The 19,111-nt window shown below is 42.4% G+C and overlaps 1 protein-coding gene across 1 annotated transcript in view; it reads right to left on the bottom strand.

Moving 5' to 3' along the window:
• Positions 1-11,057: 11,057 nt before the first annotated feature.
• LOC137540876 (protein-glutamine gamma-glutamyltransferase E-like) overlaps positions 11,058-19,111 on the bottom strand; it is a 36,123-nt gene continuing 28,069 nt past the window's right edge. The window contains exons 9-11 of the mRNA XM_068262064.1: positions 18,361-18,518; positions 13,818-13,951; positions 11,058-11,221 (exon numbers count right to left, since the gene is read on the bottom strand). Of these exons, the coding sequence (XP_068118165.1) occupies positions 11,071-11,221; positions 13,818-13,951; positions 18,361-18,518 (443 nt within the window). The 3' untranslated portion in view covers positions 11,058-11,070. The remainder of the gene's footprint in view (positions 11,222-13,817; positions 13,952-18,360; positions 18,519-19,111) is intronic.

The following is a 19,111-nucleotide window of genomic DNA, read 5'->3' as shown; positions in this document are numbered from 1 at the left end:
TAGTAGGTGATATAAAATCGGTAGTAAAGTCAGAAATAATGCGCCCCTTTTTGTTTGAGAATTTTGATTTGATCCGGGAATTACCGACTTTTGCGGATTTTTAACAATGCGTACAATTTTATGAGGTAAATAATCATGCATAAAATTTTGTGAATTTCAAGATGGTCTTATTTCAGTCGGGAATTTACCGCAAGTGCATTTCCGCATGCGAAAAATGATTGTGAATAGAGCCCAATGTGAATGTGAACATGTTCATACTTCAGTCGTACATTTCTGACATTTCGTTACCGAATACAGTAATTTATTGAGAATGGAAGGGTGGTGTGTCAACTTTAGACTGTTTTTTTTAATCAATTGTTGCAACGTTTATTGTTTTTTTCTGTCGAATGCAAATGTTTTATCAAGACTGCATGTGATATCTACTGAATGTGGCAACCCGAGATATGCACTTTACAAGCTGAAGGATCCTGTCAGTGTATAGAGAAGCAGGGCTTTTTTAACGTTAATAAACTTCTTACACAGGATCGCATTGCCTTTTTGTATCTTTTGAACCGCCTAGGCCACCGTACGGAAGAGCTGTGAGTCCATCTGACTCCTGTAACTAACAGGATGCCAGGGCCTGGCAGGGGCTACTAGTACTATGGCGGGTTCAAGGGGAGGCTGCGGACATGCTTAAAAGGAACATGAAGTTTGAGACCAATTCCAGTTGCCTGGCACCCCTGCTGATCTCTCAGTAGGATCTAAACCACGTTCCTGAAAAAGGTGTGCATCTAATCTTGACAGTCAAGGCATTATAGGTTTCCGGCTGTGACAGTTTGTGTTATGCATTTCCCTGAAGGTTTTGGCTAGTGAAATCCCCCCCAAAATATCTTTATTTACCTGGGGATTCCTCCAGTCCCTGGCAGCCTATGTGTCCCTCGCTGCAGCTCTGGTCCAAGCAGGTCTACCGGCCCCGGGGTCTCCTCTGTAGCAGCCGCTCAGGGGCGTAGCAATAGGGGGTGCAGAGGTAGCAACCGCATCGGGGCCCTTGGGCCAGAGGGGCCCCCGAAGGGCCCACCCTCAACTACAGTATTGGCTCTCTTTTGGTCCTGTGCTCATAATAATCACTTCAATAGATGCTTTGTATAGTGGTAATCATTAATAAACTGTTCCCCATCCCCTTCTTGCACCTCTGACACTGTAGTTGCCATTGGCAAAATTTGGTGCGCCGTATTAATTGTTATGTATAGAGTGCTTGGGGGGCCCGCAGCTCCTTAGCTACGCCACTGCAGCCGCTGATCTGAACGCATGTGCGAATGTGCAGTCATGCCGTTCGAGGGCGCGTTACCGTGGTCGGTAGTGTTCTGTGCAGGCATAGAGGTGCTGCGCCTACACAGAACACTCCTGGCTATGTGAGCGCAGCTGTGCGCTTGCACATCCGCAGTGGCTCCCAACCTCACCGGGTTGGCGGCTGTTTCGGTGGGGACTTCGGGAGACCCGCTTTGACTGGAGCTACAATGTGGGACACATAGGCTGCCAGGGGATGGAGGAAGCCCCAGGTAGGTGAACCTCATTTTTTTACATTTCCTTGATGATTCCCGATGGAGCAGAGGGAGCACCAGAACCTTGTATCGTGTGACTTATCTTCATTGGGCAGCAGGCAGGCAGGCAGGGAGCTGTGTGTGTGAGGCCCAGTGCACATCGAGCGGATCCGCCGGCCGCATCCGCCTGAAAATCCGCTTGGCTAATGTATTTGAATGGGCTGGTGCACACCGGCGGTTTGAGGTTTTTAGCAAACTCAAACCGCCGGTGTGCACCAGTCCAATCAAATACAATAGCCAAGCGGATTAACAGGCGGATGCGGCCGGCGGATCGCATCCAAATATCTGAAATCCGCACCCAAAACCGCTAACGTTTTGTGGATCTGCTAGCGGTTTTGGTGTGCACTGGGCCTGACTCGGAGGTTTTCCAGACTGTTCATACTGTCATTCCTTTAGATGTTCTGCAGCCACCAGGGGGAGCTCTTCTGTATGCTTAAAGAGGAGCTGTTAGGTATAAGGTCTCAGAGAAAATAAAAACACATATATCAGTAGCTAAAGATTGGCTGTACTTACATTACATATGCATTTCACTGTCCACGTTTGTACTTCACAGAATTTGTATATAGTATATGCAGAGATAGATGCTCCTGACAGCTCATGGCAGGCTCCATGTTTTTCTGTCAAATGTGTCGTCATGTCCTGCCTGCTTCCTGATCACAGATAAGCTCCTACTTGAACAACACAGTGTGCAGTGAATATTAATGAGCCATGTGGCTAGGAACAATAGCTGACTCCTGCAGTGTACTCTGCCCCGGAGATTTATCAGTGCTACGCGCTGGACTGAGTTACAAGCTGCTGAAACGTCTCATTAGCAGCCGAGGGGAGGGCCCCAGAATGCTTTGCAGTATAGTATGCGGCTTGCGTCCTCTTAGGTCTAACAGCTTTTCTGATAAGAACACATCAAAGGTAAAAGAGATTTTTATCTTCAATAATGCCTTTATGGCTTCCTTCTAAACTGTTTAACACAGGAGAATAGAGGTTTAAATTAGCTTCTGCAGCCTGACAGTTACTCTTTAAAGAGACACTGAAGCGAAAAAAAATATATGATATAATGAATTGGTTGTGTACTATGAATAATTACTAGAAGATTAGCAGCAAAGAAAATATTCTCATACTTTTATTTTCAGGTATATAGTGTTTTTTCTAACATTGCATTATTCTATAATATGTGAAGATTACACAACACTCAGCATTCAAAATGAGTCTTTCAGAGCAGTCTGGGAAGTAATGACCTCTCCTCTAGCAGAGGAAAAGTAAATAGTCCAGGAACAGTTGAGATAATAAAAGTCAGATAACAGCCCTCTCCAGGACTAACTTAGTCGGAGAGCTTAATGGCTTGTTTGCATAGAGATAACAACTGGAGTTTCTTAACTCTTCCTGTACTGGAAACAATTAGACTGATGTATATGATTTATTTCTTAGCTGTACTACACATACAAATCATAATATCATCATTTTTTTTTCGCTTCAGTGTCTCTTTAATACAAATTTGCACATCTAAAGGGATGCAGGGATGCCCGCAGAGTTCTAGCTAGTCTCTGCTTTGATACACTGAAAGACCCACCTGCATCCATATCGCATTCAATCACAGGGAGAAGCAGGCTGTTTGGCTCTCCCTATTGGCTGCCTGGCTCTACCCAGAGGCTTTCTGTCAAGTTACCGCACAGAGACAGCATGGAGAGAGCCAGTTATCGGCTGCTGTGAGCTGTTGAAAAATACTGAACACTTTTGGCCGGTAAATAACATTTCTTGACATTTCCTGAGATAATTAACGCACAAGTTGGTAATTTACCTCACTAGTCGGGAACTCTGAATTTCTGTGCGGAGATAGGTTTAATGAATTGTGACTTGGGAAGGTGATCAGTAAAATCAGCTGTTTTGAGCATTACCGAATGCAGTAATGCTTTGTGAATAGAGCCCAGTGAGCATGATGTCCATTGGGCTCTATTCACAATTTAGGTAGTGATAAATACTGACCAAAATATCTCCTTTTTGAAATTCACAATGTTTTTTTTCTCCCTACATTACCTCTTGTGGAAAAAGTGAGGCGAAAGTGCGGTAATTACCTAAAAATGTATCTGCAAGTTGAGATTCTCAATTGAATTAGTTTGCGGCTAGTTGGTGTTCATTAAGGATTTTTCATCACCTACAAATGGTAGGTGATAATTTTCACTTCTCTGCTGTTGGCCTTTAGGATGGAGCCTTTTGAGCTTTGGTTGCTCGAGTTTATGTCCATTGTACATAGAAGGAGGCAGAGAAGACGAGTGTGTCTAATCTCAAGGTGCACTTTCAGACCTTGTACAGTCTTTTAGATGATTTTATAGATGCCAAGGAGGAAATCCTCTCTGCTCTTAAAGATAAGCAACAGCATAATAACCTTTAAAGAAAAACATTTATTTGTTACAGCTGATACAAATCCTGCAAAAAATCTCCAGTGTGTGTACTTCCTGCTTTCATGGAAGTAGACATAGGGTTCACATACTGTGTCTACAAATTAGCTGTTCTGCTGAGGCAGCCAGCTGGCACAACCGAGAACTACAGTTGTAATTATTCACCGGGGGAATTAGACAGGCTAAACTCTCTATATACATACAGGGTGCATTTCTATATGTTTTCCTTCTGTCTTGCACAAGAGTTGAGGTCCCACTTCCAATGTGACAGGCTTTCCTGGGTCGTCTCTGTGTAATGGGTGGCAAGTATATGGGCTGCCCTACAGTGGTCAAAAGTGGTTATCGAACACTTAACATATTTACCTCAACATTACCGAATGATTACCGCCTGTTTATCACCCATTTTACCACACTTTTATCAAACATTTATCACACTCTGTAAATTCTGTAATTATTACTGGAGGTAATTTTAAGACCAAAAATGAGTTACCGCACATGTTATTGTGACTAGAGCCCATTATGTGCATTTTTCAGTGCATTTTTGCATTACGGCAAATGTATGCATTTTCTACAAGTGTGATCTGAAAGAAGAAAAAAAGTTCCCCTGGGGGGTACTCACCTCAGGTGGGGGAAGCCTCCAGATCCTATCGAGGCTTTCTCCGTCCTCATGTGTCCCACGGCGGCGGCGATAAAGCTCCCTGAACAGCGGGGATGTAAATATTTACTTCCTGGCTCCAGCACAGGCGCACTATCAGCTCTCCGCTCAGAGATAGGCGGAAATACCCGATCTCTGTCGGTTCGCTCTACTGCGCAGGCGCATGTCTTCTGCACCTGCGTAGTAGAGCGAACCCGACAGAGATCGGCTATTTCCGCCCATTTCCGAGCATGGAGTTGCAACAGCGCCCCCGCTGGAGCCAGAAAAGGTAAATATTGCACAGCCTGACAAATTGACGGCTGTTCGTTCCGTGGGCTGCAGCGAGACCACCGTGGGACACAGGACGACGGGGGATGCCTCGATAGGGCCCAGAGGCTTCCCGCTACCGAGTTGAGTACCCTCCAGGGTAACTTTTTTCATTACAGAGTCTCTTGAAAGTTCAAAATGAACACATGCAAAACCGTTTTAAAAACATTTTTATTATTTTTTAATTAACAACCGGAAGTGGAGATGAGCTTCTTTTCCAGAACCTTGCTCTGCAGAGGGTGAGTACGCGTCGCCGTTTCCCTTTCACAGGATACCCCCTAACTTTATGGAACAAGTGGGCTGGTATCGCTTAGGGTGTGGAGCCCCATGCTAAATTCCATTGAAACAACAAGGGGGAACCCTATGCTGTATGTTTTTCAGTTGTTAAATTTAACCTCATCAGCGGTAACTACAAGCTACACTCTGGGTGGAAAACTGCAGCTCAGAGCAGTAACCTCGAGCTACACTTGTGGTAGCTTCTGGGAGGTCCATGCAGAGCATTGCGCACAGCAGGCATTGTCACTTACCTCCAGGGCGATCCAGACGTTTCTCCCTGGTGAGATCTCCGTCATGACGACAGCCGGCAATCTCACCATAGGGCTACAGCGCCATCCGGAGGAAGGAGGGAGAACTTCAGCACTGGATCCCAGGGAGTTGTTAGGGCTCGTTCACACCTAGGGCGTTTTGTGGTTTGTTTGTTTTTTTGAGCACCAGCGATTTAAAAAAATGCCCTAAAATCGCTTGTGCATTGAATCCTTATGGGATAGTTCATATCAGCTTGTTTCCTCTGCTTTCTGCTCAGCAAAGCGCTGTCGGTACCATTTTTAGGGCGATTTTGCTACAATAGAAGGTATAGGAAAAACGCAAAACACTCACAAAATCACTTTATGCGGCGATTGCGTTTGCGCTTTTAAGAATAAATAAATTGTATTTATTATTTTCCTGGTCAAAGAGTTCATTTCCTGACTTGCGTCAGGAAGTGAACAAACAAATAGCTCTGCTGAAAGCGCTTTGAAAATCGTAGTGCGAAGGTAAGCGATGGGAGGGGGGAAAAATCACTCACCAAATCGCAAAGTGCTGGCCTCAGCGATTGCGATTTTAGATGTGAACAAAGCCTAAATGCTGGGGCTGCTCCAGGCGCTCTTGTGGTATGATTGTTTCTTGCTTTTCTAAAAGCGGTACCATTTTTTCATGTGCTTTTAGACCCTAAAATCAGGAAAGAATCATACCGCCAGGGAGGTTAAATTGCACCTGAATTGCACTGGCGAGCAGCAGACGGGATGCTGAACTTCAGGCCAAGCACGCTGTCTAGCAGAGGCCTTACTCCCTGCAAAACGAAAACAGTTTAGATGAAATAGGTATGCACATCTATCTATTTTAATTTGCAGGGGCCAGATTGGAGGGCCAGATTGGATAAGCAAGAAATCTGTTTTCCCCCTGCTTGTCTAGTTGATCCGTTTTAGGCTGGGAACACACTAGGCAGAAACGCTAGCGTTGCTGAAAACGCACATAATGCAAGTCGATGGGCCGCATTAAAAAAACGCATATGCTTGTGTTCTGCAATGTGCGTTTTTAAAAACGCTGGTTTTATTGCATATTTTTGAAAAACGCATCAAAAACGCACGCAATGAAAGTCAATGGTGACGCAGAGGTATTGCATGTTAGTACGTTTTGTATGCATTTTGCATGCATTTTTATATGCATTTTTCTTTAAAAGAAAAAACAAGTTTGATTATGTATTTCCGTTTCCTGTTGACTTCCTAGTGATTTTCATAAAATGTATAAAAAAAAGACATACAAAAGTGGCAAAACCGCATAGCACAGAAAACGCACGTAAAAGCACTAAAACCGCACAAATGCATATGCAGCAAATCGCTACGTTTTCCACACTGCTTAGTGTGTTCCCAGCCTCAGGTTGAACGTTTGATTCATCGTGTAAGAGCTTGTTCACAGTGTTCAGTTGTGTTGGAGAATAATTCTGCATGGTAACACACTGCCCATACAATTCAATGGGCCTGTTCACAGTACTGCGTTGTAACTAATCGCTTTACTCTAACTCGCTGCATGCAGGCTTTGTATTAATGTCTAGGGCCAGTCTCTATTGCAGTTCACACTTAGTGGCGTAGCTAAGGAATCAGGGGGCCCAGTGCGAGTTTTAAATGGGGCTCCCAAAGACTTGATTAATATTTTATTATTATTATTATTTAGTATTTATATAGCGCCAACATATTACGCAGCGCTGTACAGTGTGTGTATATGTATATGTATATATATATATATATATATATATATATATATATATATATATATATATATATATATATATATATATAACCACTTCGTCCACAGGTCAGTAGATATACGTCCTCTGGGACTTCATCTAAGCCACAGGTCAGTAGATATACGTCTTGTAGCAGAAGCAGTGCTGTGCAGGATTGGGCTTGCTCCTGTGCATATTTCTGGCACTATTTGATGCAGGACTAATTGGTGAATGGGAATATAAGTTTCCTGAGCTAATAAGATTGATTTTTACTATTAAAAATACTTGTATTTTCTCATTTCATAGTGAAAAACACACTTTGTAGCACTATTTCAGAATCAAATATCTTCACCATAGATTGTGACAGGAACATAATCGAAGTTTTGTGATAAGCAGTAAGAATAGCCAAACAAAATGTGTGTGTTTTATCGACAGTAGCACTTTTTATTTTTAAATTGGAATTGGTAAAACTGAGAAATACATGTTTTTTTTCTATTTTTTTCTTTGTTTTCCTATTAAAATTCATAGAAAACAAAATTGTTTGAGGGAAAAAATGGCATACAATGAAAGACTAGTTTGTCTTGAAAAAAACAATATATATTTCATTTCTGTGTCATAAGTAGAGATAAAGTTATTTCTGATTAAATAGGGACATAGCTAAACTGTCAAAACTGCTCTGGTCAATAAGTTGAAAACAAGGTCTGGATGCGAAGTGGTTAAATAAAGCCTCATAACCTTTCAAGGGCATCTTCATTGTAAGAGGTGCAATCAGAGGAGGGAAACCATTTGTTAATGATACCACTTATTCATTGCACATACGTACTGTAGCTCCCAACTGTCCCTCTTTGGGAACCCTGTCCCTATTTCCTCCTCATTTGTCCCTCTTTCAGGACTTTGTCCCTCTTTCTATGTAAATATATGTATTTTTCTACTGGAAATGTGTTTAATTGGCTCTAAACTTTATTCCCATTTTTTAAATTGATATATTTCTTAGTTTCAAATGTTAATATGAAGGAAAATAAACCGGGATAGAAAGGACCAGTGTGGTTTGAATGATAAAACAACATATTTTCCGTATGAAATCTTTGTTATGCATCTAGGGGTGTGTCGGGAGCATGATCAGGGGTGTGGCTTAAGTGTCCTTCTTTCACATCTCAAAAAGTTGGGAGGTATGCACATATAGATATAAAGAAAAATCGAAAGGCCACTATTGTGTAGTATTTTAAACCAGATAAGGGCCTTTTTCCACTACACACAGAATGGATGCAGAAAAACTGACTCCAATGATGCCTAGGGGCCTGTTTCCACTAAACGCAATTTATCTGATCAAAAATATGGAGAGGCAGAAAAAGATCTGGCACTATAGCTTTTAATGTAGCAAAAAATAGACAAGTGCTTGAATGCTGTGGTTTTAAGAAAACACATATTACAATGCAGGATCGTGGTTGATCAAAATGACATTGATGAGTGACAGCAGCACAAAGTTAGATGCTAACCTGAGTGTCAGGGAGGCAGCAGGTGTGGGTGCCAATGGGTGCACAGCCTTACGCCGTTTCGCAGGGCTAACGCCAAGCTTCTTCCGAGGAGTGCACAACAATGTAATTTTGATCAACCACGATCCTGCATTGTAATATGTGTTTTCTTGAAACCACAGCATTCAAGCACTTGTTTATTTTTTGCTACATTAAAAGCTATAGTGCCAGATCTTTTTCTGCCTCTCCATATTTTTGTTTTGACTACTCTCTCGATCTTGAGCACATAGCCTGCCTGAGTGTTTGTTACCGGCTCTCCACAGCATACCCCGAGTGCCTGCCAACTCTCCACATAACATTGCAATTTATCTGATGCAGATTTTCCCATAGGCATTCGTTGGAGTCAGTTTTTCTGCATCCAATCTGCGTGTAGTGGAAATAGGCCCGTAGAATACTAATGTAGAATTATACTCACAAGTGTAGTTTACCAATGGCCTCCCCTTTGTAGGCAGCAGGGGAACGTAGACCCTTCCCCAATGGATATTTTAACATTTCGCTCTCTATAGATATAGAGGGGATCTTTACCAGCAAAGCACCAATGAAAAACCAAAATGATGGATGAAGGAGGACCCCGCTGCTTCCCGTATTGCTACGCCATTGTTCACACTCAATAATATAACACGTGTGTCATGCAACAGCCCACTCAGAATCCAACCTAAGTGAATCAATGTGCAAGCCGAAAGGAGGAGCAGAGTGGGATCAATGGCAACATAATTTTGCATTTCATCAATCAGTTCGGTGCTAGTGGTTCCATTGCTGCTTGATAACACTTTTTCGTTGGATTTCAGCCCGTAGCCTTGTGGTAACAAGACCAGCTTCCTTCCCCTTTATATGGCCTGCTGCTCCCAAGGCAATGCTGCAAGCATGTTCCCATATTGCTGGGTGATTTTAAACGTAGGTTAGGGCGGGGGCCCCGAGAAAAGGCTGCACGAGCCGTCCCTGCTACTGAACTGATGTCTCTCTCAATAAGACAAGGGTAAGGTCCCCTAATAAGTTAATAATGTGTAACGCATGGATTTGCTTCCATTATTTGTATTGTGAGATGCATTATTTCTAATGCACCTGTTTTACTGCAATGAGCACAGTTGTGCCTTTAAGAGGCTAGGTAGCCCTATGTAATGTCAGGTGCATCTTGGTTAGATGCGCGACCACTTTTTTTTCTCTGTTGAATATCCTTATCCTGTGAGCCAACCATGGCTATGCGGGCCACTGCTTGAAAAAATGTCTTGCTCTCAAAAGCTGCTTCTGGCAATGCACTTACTCAGAACAGCTATGCTGCGGTAGTGCATAGATGCATCCCTCGCTGTCCTCCTTAGTGTCTCCGTTCTCCTGGTACCCGGTCACGGAGGGGCCGCACATGCACAGAAGAACCGACTGCGTGACTAGACAGATTACTGGGACCAATACTAGGCCAACAGAGGCACTCGGGAGGACAGCAAGGGATGCATTGGTGCTCATGGGGCTGAAGGAAGCCCCGGGTAAGTATAAAATCTTTTAAAAAGACCAAGGTTTACATTAAAGAAATGTAAAGAGGATTCCTCACCTGGGATGTAATTGTCAGGTACTGTAATATAATTCCCACATTTCGCCATATCACCATGCCATTTCATGTGAAGTAAATAATGGTGGGCTCTGCTATTGCATTTAGGTTGATGAAAGTGGTCCTTGGCTAGTTAAAAGTACTGTATATATGGGCGTGCATATGCCGACACCAGAGAAGGTTCATTCACCAGACAACCTAGGCAGGTGCTTGAGGCCTAGTGGGTGTCACCTTTTTTACTTCTCTCCACTTCAGGTTTCCAAAAGGACCACAAGGGGGGGCCCAAATCGACTACCTTGTTTAGAGCCCCTTTACATCTATGTCTCCGTCTACACTTGTCTGTTTTCGGATCGGATCCATTTCAGAATGGGGGTGTCAGCTATCGGCAGGGAGGGGGGTAGCCCCTCTCCCTCACCTGGGTCTCACGTCTCTGCTCCCCTTCCAGCTACTTGCACAAAACTTGTTAAAATGTAAAGTATGTGGCAAGCAGGGAACTTACCTTACGTCCTAGGCTTGCCGCTTGACTTCCTGCAATGCCTCCCTCTATACTTCAGAGGGCGGCATTGCAGGAAGTGATGCGGCGAGCGGAGGAAGTGGAGAAGGTAAACTCGCTGCTCCCAGCTTTCCTCTCTGTGTACATAAATCTATAAATATAGCAATAAATAAGCAATTTTATTTATTGTTTTATTTTCACTACTGTTCCACTTTAAATATGACTTTTCCTTGAAACAAAGCAAGAGACATTTCTAGTTTTGGCTTATATTAGGTTTTATTTAAATCGTTAAACGGGAATACAATGCTCCTAGTTTATGCTTTGGAAATATCAACTTGCAGTAACCCCTTAACATCAGAGAACTTGTCAGAAAAGAAGTCCACCAGGATGATTCGCTGGCCACTTCGGTAGGGGATGGTGTCCAGCTTGGTCACTGATTGCTCCTTGGCCTGTAGGATTGGCACCCTGTAATGAAATTGACATATTTATGAGGCAAAACTTTACTCTGAATGAGTTTATCAGAAACTTCCACAGAGAGCAATAGGGTACTTTGCATAAGGCTGGGTTCACAAATGACGGCGTGAAAAAGTAGCGTTTTAGGAAGGTGCGTTTGCGATTTTCTATTGCGTTTTTGGTGCGTTTTGCGTTTTTTACCCAGATCCATTTTTCATGCGTTTTAATGCATTTGCGGTTCACTAACGTAAAAATGCATATGCGTTTTGTATGAGTTTTTTTATTTATGCAAGTCACTAGGAAGACAACAGGAAATGGAAACACATCAGAGATATTGAATTTTTTATTAAAAACGCATGAAAAACGCAATGCATATGCGTTACCATAGACTTTCATTATGTGCATTTTGGCAGCCAGTCTGCATATTCTGTAACACTACCAGTGTTTGCGAAATGCAGCTTTTTCTGCATCCCACAGACTAATATTACTGCATAAAACTAGCGTTTCTGCTATGTGTGCACCCAGCCTCACTGTCTGAGCCAAAGGGAATGGCTTGTCGGAGCAGTGAAAAATGGCGCTCAGCGCCTACGTGATAAAAATGGTGCCACATTCACTTTCATTATCAAACGATATTAATCATTTTAAATGTTAAAAAATGGCGCAGACCTTGTGAACGTTATTTTCCTGTACCTTTGCTATTACAGAAATCAGGGGCTTTGCTCTGATTTCTGTACTACAGCAGACCAACATTTGAGAGCTGAAAGTTTAAAGAGACTCTGTAACAAAATTTTCAGCCTTATTTCTTCTATCCTATAAGTTCCTATACCTGTTCTAATGTGCTCTGGCTTACTGCAGCCTTTACTAGTTGCACAGTCTCTGTAATAAATCTTATCTAGTTTCCTCTGTCAGCTCTGTCAGGCTCAGGCTGGAATGTGTGGAATGTGCAGCACTGTTTATGATAGGCAGAAGCTTTACACACCCTCTCCAAGCTCTGCATGAGTCACAGACCTAGCTGTTCTCAGCGTATCACTTGCCATGTCTTTTGTTTGTAAACACTGCCTAAAACTGGCAATTACAAGCCAGGATTGCAGCAGAGAGTGGCAGAAACAACACAGAGGGGTCCAGGAGACCATAATAAATAGAATGGTATGCTTTTTATTGTAAGAATTTTAGAGTACAGATTCTCTTTAAGGGCCTGTTAAGACACACCGCTGCCGGCATCCACCCTCAACATGTAGCGCCTGCATTCCCAGCATCCTGTATTGAGATAAATGGAAGCATTCATCTCAATGCATATACCATTGTTTCAGCAAATACCGCACTTGATTGCATTTTCCAAGACGCTGGGTTTAGCTTCTAGCGGTGTTTGTGTTCGTGGTTCCGTATCCCCCTAGAGCATATCTGACCCGCAGAGTCATCAAATTTGGCCTTTTTCCCACTTTGCATTATATATGGCCCTCTCTCTGTGCCTTACCTGGGGCTTCCTCCAGCTCACCGTACCCTGCGAGGTCCCCAGCATCCTCCTGGCCCCCTCCACGGTCCCGCTGGTGAAGTTGCACATGCCCGCCCCCCGCTGCGTACCCGTCGCGTCATCACACCAGCCTCCCTAAGAGTCCTGCGCCTAAAGACTGAACTGCGCATGCTCAGGACTCTTACAGCAGCCGGCACGATAACGCGATTGGTATGCAGCGGGGGCGAGCACGTACAACTTCACCCGAAGCTAACGCATTACAGGAGCTGCCAGCAGGACAGTAGAGGGGGCAAAGAGGGTGCCGGGGACCCCGTGGGCTGGAGGAAGCCCTTAGTAAGTCCAGCTTTCATTTTTATGACACCGCTCAGGGTCCCTTTAAACGTAGTTGGGAAGTTGTGGGAATGGATAAATGATTTATTGCACACCAGACAGGGAGGACCTGTGCACAAAGATGATGAGACTCTGCTGAGCTGCTGTTCCGTCCACAGCAGAAGGAGGAGGTGAGGGTTCAGGTGAATGCTCATTCCTTTATTCACCTCTACTAAATATGAAATAGCTGAGAGAATGGACTGGGGCTTTAAAGCGGTATAAAACCCTGACATAATATTAAATAAAATTATTTTTCTACTTTTTATATGCCATACGGTTATCTTATTTGCATTTGTGCATGAGTATTATTATTCATTTAGAAATTACAAGTTGCCAAAAGTACAGTTTTTTGCTTTGAGAGCTGACTTTGCATTTTCTTCATAACTGGTTTTATTCATTATGTATTGAAGGCAGAAATGCTTTGAGTAGTCTGTCTGTGTCCAGGAGCTTCTGCACAGTCAGAGAATGTCACATTCCTCACTTGATACAATTAAGTATACACAAGATAACATTATATCCACTTTCGGATGCGTCCAGATTTCTCTGCACTGAACTTTTAAGTCCCGTGTGTAACCCTTTGAATGCTGTTCTAGTAAAAAAAAAATGCTGGTTGTATATTATATGCTGTAAATAATTGTTTAGAGTAAAGAAGAAATGCTGGGTTTCATTCCACTTTAAAGTGAACTTGAAGCGAGGAAACTCTGGCTTCCCTTCCCTTGGATGCTATTAGACTTTTTTCCGTCCCTACAGTATCATCTTCATACTTACTCAATTTTAATCTGCTCCTTTATTATCCCACTGCCTTCCACTGTCAGAACACAGTTCTCAGCCACCTCAGAAAGGGGATTGGTGAACAAAATCTCTATACTGAGAGGCTCATCGACCTGTCCTTGAGGTGCTGCCTAAATTGAGAAAGAAAAAACAATGTGAGTCTCTGTATAATTCTAGTGAGGGCAATCCCCTGCTAGGAATTAAAGTGACACTGACGCAGAAAAAGAAAAAAACAAAAACTTATGATATAACGAATTGTATTTGTAGTACAATTGATTAATAGAATATTAGTAGCAAATAAAAGTCTCATATTTTTATTTTCAGTTATGGAGCTTTTGGAGCTTGGTTGGAGAAACTCCAACCAAGTATTTAACTTTATCCCAATCAGTAGCTGATACCCCCTTTTACATGAGAAATTGCTTTTCACAAACAGACCATCAGGGGGCGCTGTATGACTGATATTGTGGTGAAACCCATCCCACAAGAAGCTCTGAGGACCGCGGTACTGTTGGCAGTTTCCTGTCTGTGAACCTTGTTACATTGTGGGAAATAGCTGTTTACAGCTGACTCCAACTGCCAAAACAGCATGCAGCAGCTACATCACCTGCCCACAGTATAAATGTCACCATGTAATAAATGTCAGAATGTAAATCGGGGAGAGGAAAGATTTTACAATGGGCACTGACTAAATCATTAGTCAGTGTAACGAGAAAGGGAATAGGAGTGCAGCTAAGGCTAGACAGGTACTGGTGGTAGGGGATTCAATTATTAGGCGCACAGATAGGGTAATCTGTCGAAGAAACCGTGAATGCCGTACAGTCTGTTGCCTCCCGGGTGCTCGGGTTCGGCATGTAGCGGAAAGAATTGACAGATTACTGGGTGGGGCTGGGGAAGACCCGGCTGTCATGGTACACATTGGCACCAATGACAAAGTTAGTGGGAGATGGAAGGTCCTCAAAAATGATTTTCAGGTACTTGGAGATAAACTTAAAGCAAGGACCTCCAAGGTGGTGTTTTCTGAAATACTGCCAGTGCCACGTGCTACATCTGAGAGAAAGAGGGAGCTTAGGGAGTTAAATAAGTGGCTGAGAAATTGGTGTAGGAAGGGTTTGGATTCCTGGAGAACTGGGCAGACTTTGCAGTCGGCTACAGGTTCTACAGCAGGGATGGGCTGCACCTTAATGGGGAGGGTGCAGCTGCATTGGGGGAGAAGATGGCTAAACGGTTGGAGGAGATTTTAAACTAGGATCTGGGGGGAGGCGGGAGGATAAAGTCTCAATACGTAGACAAGATGAGGTAAAAATACAGTAGGAACCTATCATTATGGAGGGTGGAGAGGGGGGTGGGGACAGTGTAAAGATTAAAGAGGTTAGTAAAAATTCAAGTAGCCCATTTCATGTAAACAAAATTGGTAAATGTGGTGGTAAAAATATAAAGTGCATGGTAACCAATGCTCGGAGCCTTGCAAATAAAATAGACGAACTAGAGTTCATTCTGAATGACAAAGGCTATGACATTGTGGGAATAACCGAGACATGGATGGATGAAAGTCATGACTGGATAGCTAATTTAAAAGGATACAATGTGTTTAGGAGGGATAGAACAGGGAAAAAGGTGGAGGGGTTTGTCTCTTTGTTAAGAATTCTCTTACAGCTGTCCTCAACGATGAGATGGAGGAAGATTGCGAAGATGTGGAGTCCGTTTGGGTAAATATTCATGGTGGAAATAAAAGTTGCCAATTGCTTATTGGGGTATGCTACAGGCCACCTCTTATTAATGAAGCTGCAGAACTGCGATTACTACAGCAGATTGAAAAAGCTGCAAGTAAAAATGAGGTCATAATTATGGGCGACTTCAACTTTCCAGACATTGACTGGAGTATTAAGGCTACCCATTCTGGTAAAAGCAGCAGATTTCTGGCAGCACTACAGGACAATTACTTGACTCAAATGGTAACTGAACCAACTTGGGGGAATGCGTTACTGGATCTGATCATTTCTAATAGACCAGATAATGTATCAAATGTGCAGGTTCAAGAACATTTGGGAAATAGTGATCACAACATAATAACGTTTGATCTGGTGACTGATAGGCCACGGGGCAGCGGGACCACTAAAACTATGAATTTTAGAAGAGCAAAGTTCAATCAAATTAGACAGGCACTAAGTTTGGTGAGCTGGGATAATGTACTACAAGGGGAAGACACTGAAGGGAAATGGCAAGCTTTTAAACTTATACTCAATCAATATTCTAGTATGTATATCCCATATGGAAACAAAATGTCTAGGAATAAAAATTGGCCTCTATGGATGAATAGAAAGGTTAAAGATAAAATGAAGAGGAAAAAGAATGCCTATAAGGTCTTAAAACAGGAGGGGACCGAGGCTGCACTAAGCAATTATAAGGAGTGCAATAAAAATTGTAAAAAAGAAATTAGGCAGGCAAAGATTGAAGCTGAAAAACAAATCGCTAAGGATATCAAATCTAACCCAAAAAAGTTTTACAAGTACATTAACTCTAAAAAAAGAAAGGTTGACTGTATAGGACTCCTAAAGGATGAGGGTGGGAACTCAATGGTGGATGACCAAGGTAAGGCAGAGTTATTAAATGCTTTCTTTGCTTCTGTCTTCACAAAAGAAACAGCACTGTTGCAAACTACAGAGGCGGAAGAGTCTCAATCTTCTAACTGTAATATTAAATAGACAAGGCACCTGGCCCGGATGGCATGCATCCTCGGGTCCTAAGAGAATTAAGTTCAGTTATAGCTAAGCCCCTTTATCTTATCTTTTGTGACTCTCTTGCAACTAGCAGAGTCCCAGTGGATTGGCGTACAGCCCACGTTTTCCCATTATTTAAGAAGGGCAAAAAATCTGATCCAGGAAATTATAGACCTGTAAGCTTAACATCAGTTGTATGCAAACTATTTGAGGGGTTACTAAGAGATACTATACATGACTTCATAGTAGAAAATAATCTTATTTCTCAGCATCAACATGGGTTTACTAAAGACAGGTCCTGTTTAACTAACATGCTCAGCTTTTATGAGGTAGTGAATGCTAATATGGATATTGGGAATGCTGTAGATGTGATATACTTGGACTTTGCAAAGGCCTTCGACACTGTTCCCCACAAAAGTCTGGTGCAAAAGTTGAGGATGCAAGGACTGGGGAAGAGTCTGTGTTCATGGATAGGTAACTGGCTAATGGACAGAAAACAAAGAGTTGTGGTCAATGGATCGTACTCAAAATGCTCTTCAATTTATTTATTAATGACCTAGTAGATGCAGTAGTGAGCAATGTTGCTATTTTTGCAGATGATACAAAATTGGGCAGAATCATCAACTCTCAGGAAGATAGTGTCATATTGCAACAGGATCTGGATAGGATGGCTATATGGGCACATACATGGCAGATGAAATTCAATGTTGACAAATGTAAAGTCATGCATTTTGGACGTACTAATGGTCTAGCACCATACAAAATAAATGGGATACAGTTGGGGACATCAAACTTGGAGAAGGACTTAGGAGTACTCATTGACAACAAGTTAAATAATCGTACTCAATGCCAAGCAGCTGCAGCTAAAGCTAACAAAATTTTGGGATGCATTAAAAGGGAAATAAAAACTCGAGATGCTAGCATAATATTGCCCCTGTTTAACTCTCTAGTAAGGCCACATCTGGAATATGGAATTCAGTTCTGGGCACCACATTACAAAAAAAAAAAAATTTGCAGTTTTAGAGCAGGTACAGAGACGAGCAAAAAAATTGATACGTGGGATGGAAGGTCTCACTTATCAAGAAAGGTTAGTTAAACTGGGTTTATTTAGTCTAGAGAAAAGACGCCTTAGAGGGGATCTAATTAACATGTATAAATACATCAGAGGGCAATATAATAGCTTGGCGGATGAGCTTTTTGTCCCTAGGCCTTCTCAAAGGACTAGAGGACATGATCTGCGCATGGAGGAAAAACGTTTTAGCCATTTATTTAGGAAAGGGCTCTTTACAGTTAGAGTGATTAAGATGTGGAATGCATTGCCACAGGAAGTCGTTATGGCAAACTCTATACCTGCATTTAAAGGGGGCTTAGATGCTTTCCTTGCGTTGAAAGACATCCATGGCTACAATTACTAGGTAATGCCTAATGATGTTGATCCAGGGATTGTATCTGATTGCCATCTGGAGTCGGGAAGGAATTTTTCCCTTTAGGGGCTAATTGGACCATGCCTTGTAAGGGTTTTTTCGCCTTCCTCTGGATCAACAGGGATATGTGAGGGAGCAGGCTGGAGTTGTACTTTATACTGGTTGAACTCGATGGACGTATGTCTCTTTTCAACCAAAATAACTATGTAACTATAATTATTGTAAAAATGAAGCACTTTTTTTATTACATTATTTTCACTGGAGTTCCTCTTTAACTCTTCCTGTACTGTAAAACAATATTTTTTGCTACTAATGTACCATTTCTTAGCTGTAATACACATACAATTCATTATCTCATAAGTTTATTTTCACTTCAGATTCCCCTTAATGCTGTTATACCTTTATCAGGATGGGTGGAGACTTCAGCCGCATGACCGTTTCCACCAGCAGTTTACCTCCTTTCTCATCTTCACACACAGCAACAGCTTTGATCATGTTGTCTGCAGTTATGGCGTTTCCATACTGAGCATACGGTACAATCAGTGAGACGATTTCCTCTGAAGGGAGAGTAAGGGCAAAGTAACTGCATAGTTTAGGACCATTCTAATAACAAATTAAAGCAATCTACTTCACTGATCTCTGTATATGTCAACACTTCAAGTAAAATTTCACACTAAGTGGAAATTTGTTTTTTTAAGGGAAGCTGAAGTGAGAGGGATATGGAGACTGCCATATTTACTTCATTTTAAACAATACCAATTGCCCGGCGTCCTGCTGGTATCTGGTATCAGTAGCGTCTAAATCACACACCTGAAACAAGCATGAGGCTATTTGTGTCAGACTTCAGTCAGAAACACCTGATCTGCAACCTTGTTCAGGATCTATAGCTAAGAGAGTATTAGAGGCAGAGGATCAGCAGGACAGCCAGGCAATATGCATTGTTTAAAATGAATAAATATGTCAACCCCTATATCGCTCTCAGTTCAGGTGTGCGTTAACAACAACCGGCCTCACCAAAATGCCTCCTAATAGCTGTAAACACATGTTTACTTGGCCATCTTCCTGCAAAACTTTATTGTGCAGCCTACCTTTTAAAGCTACATACACACGGGGGACAAATGTCCCCCGTTGCATGTTTACAAGCGACCAG

This window comes from Hyperolius riggenbachi, chromosome 12 (genome assembly GCF_040937935.1).
Source record: "Hyperolius riggenbachi isolate aHypRig1 chromosome 12, aHypRig1.pri, whole genome shotgun sequence".
Taxonomy (NCBI): Eukaryota; Metazoa; Chordata; class Amphibia; order Anura; family Hyperoliidae; genus Hyperolius; species Hyperolius riggenbachi.
Note: the sequence above shows the minus strand (reverse complement) of the source record. Positions and strands in the feature narration are given on the sequence as shown.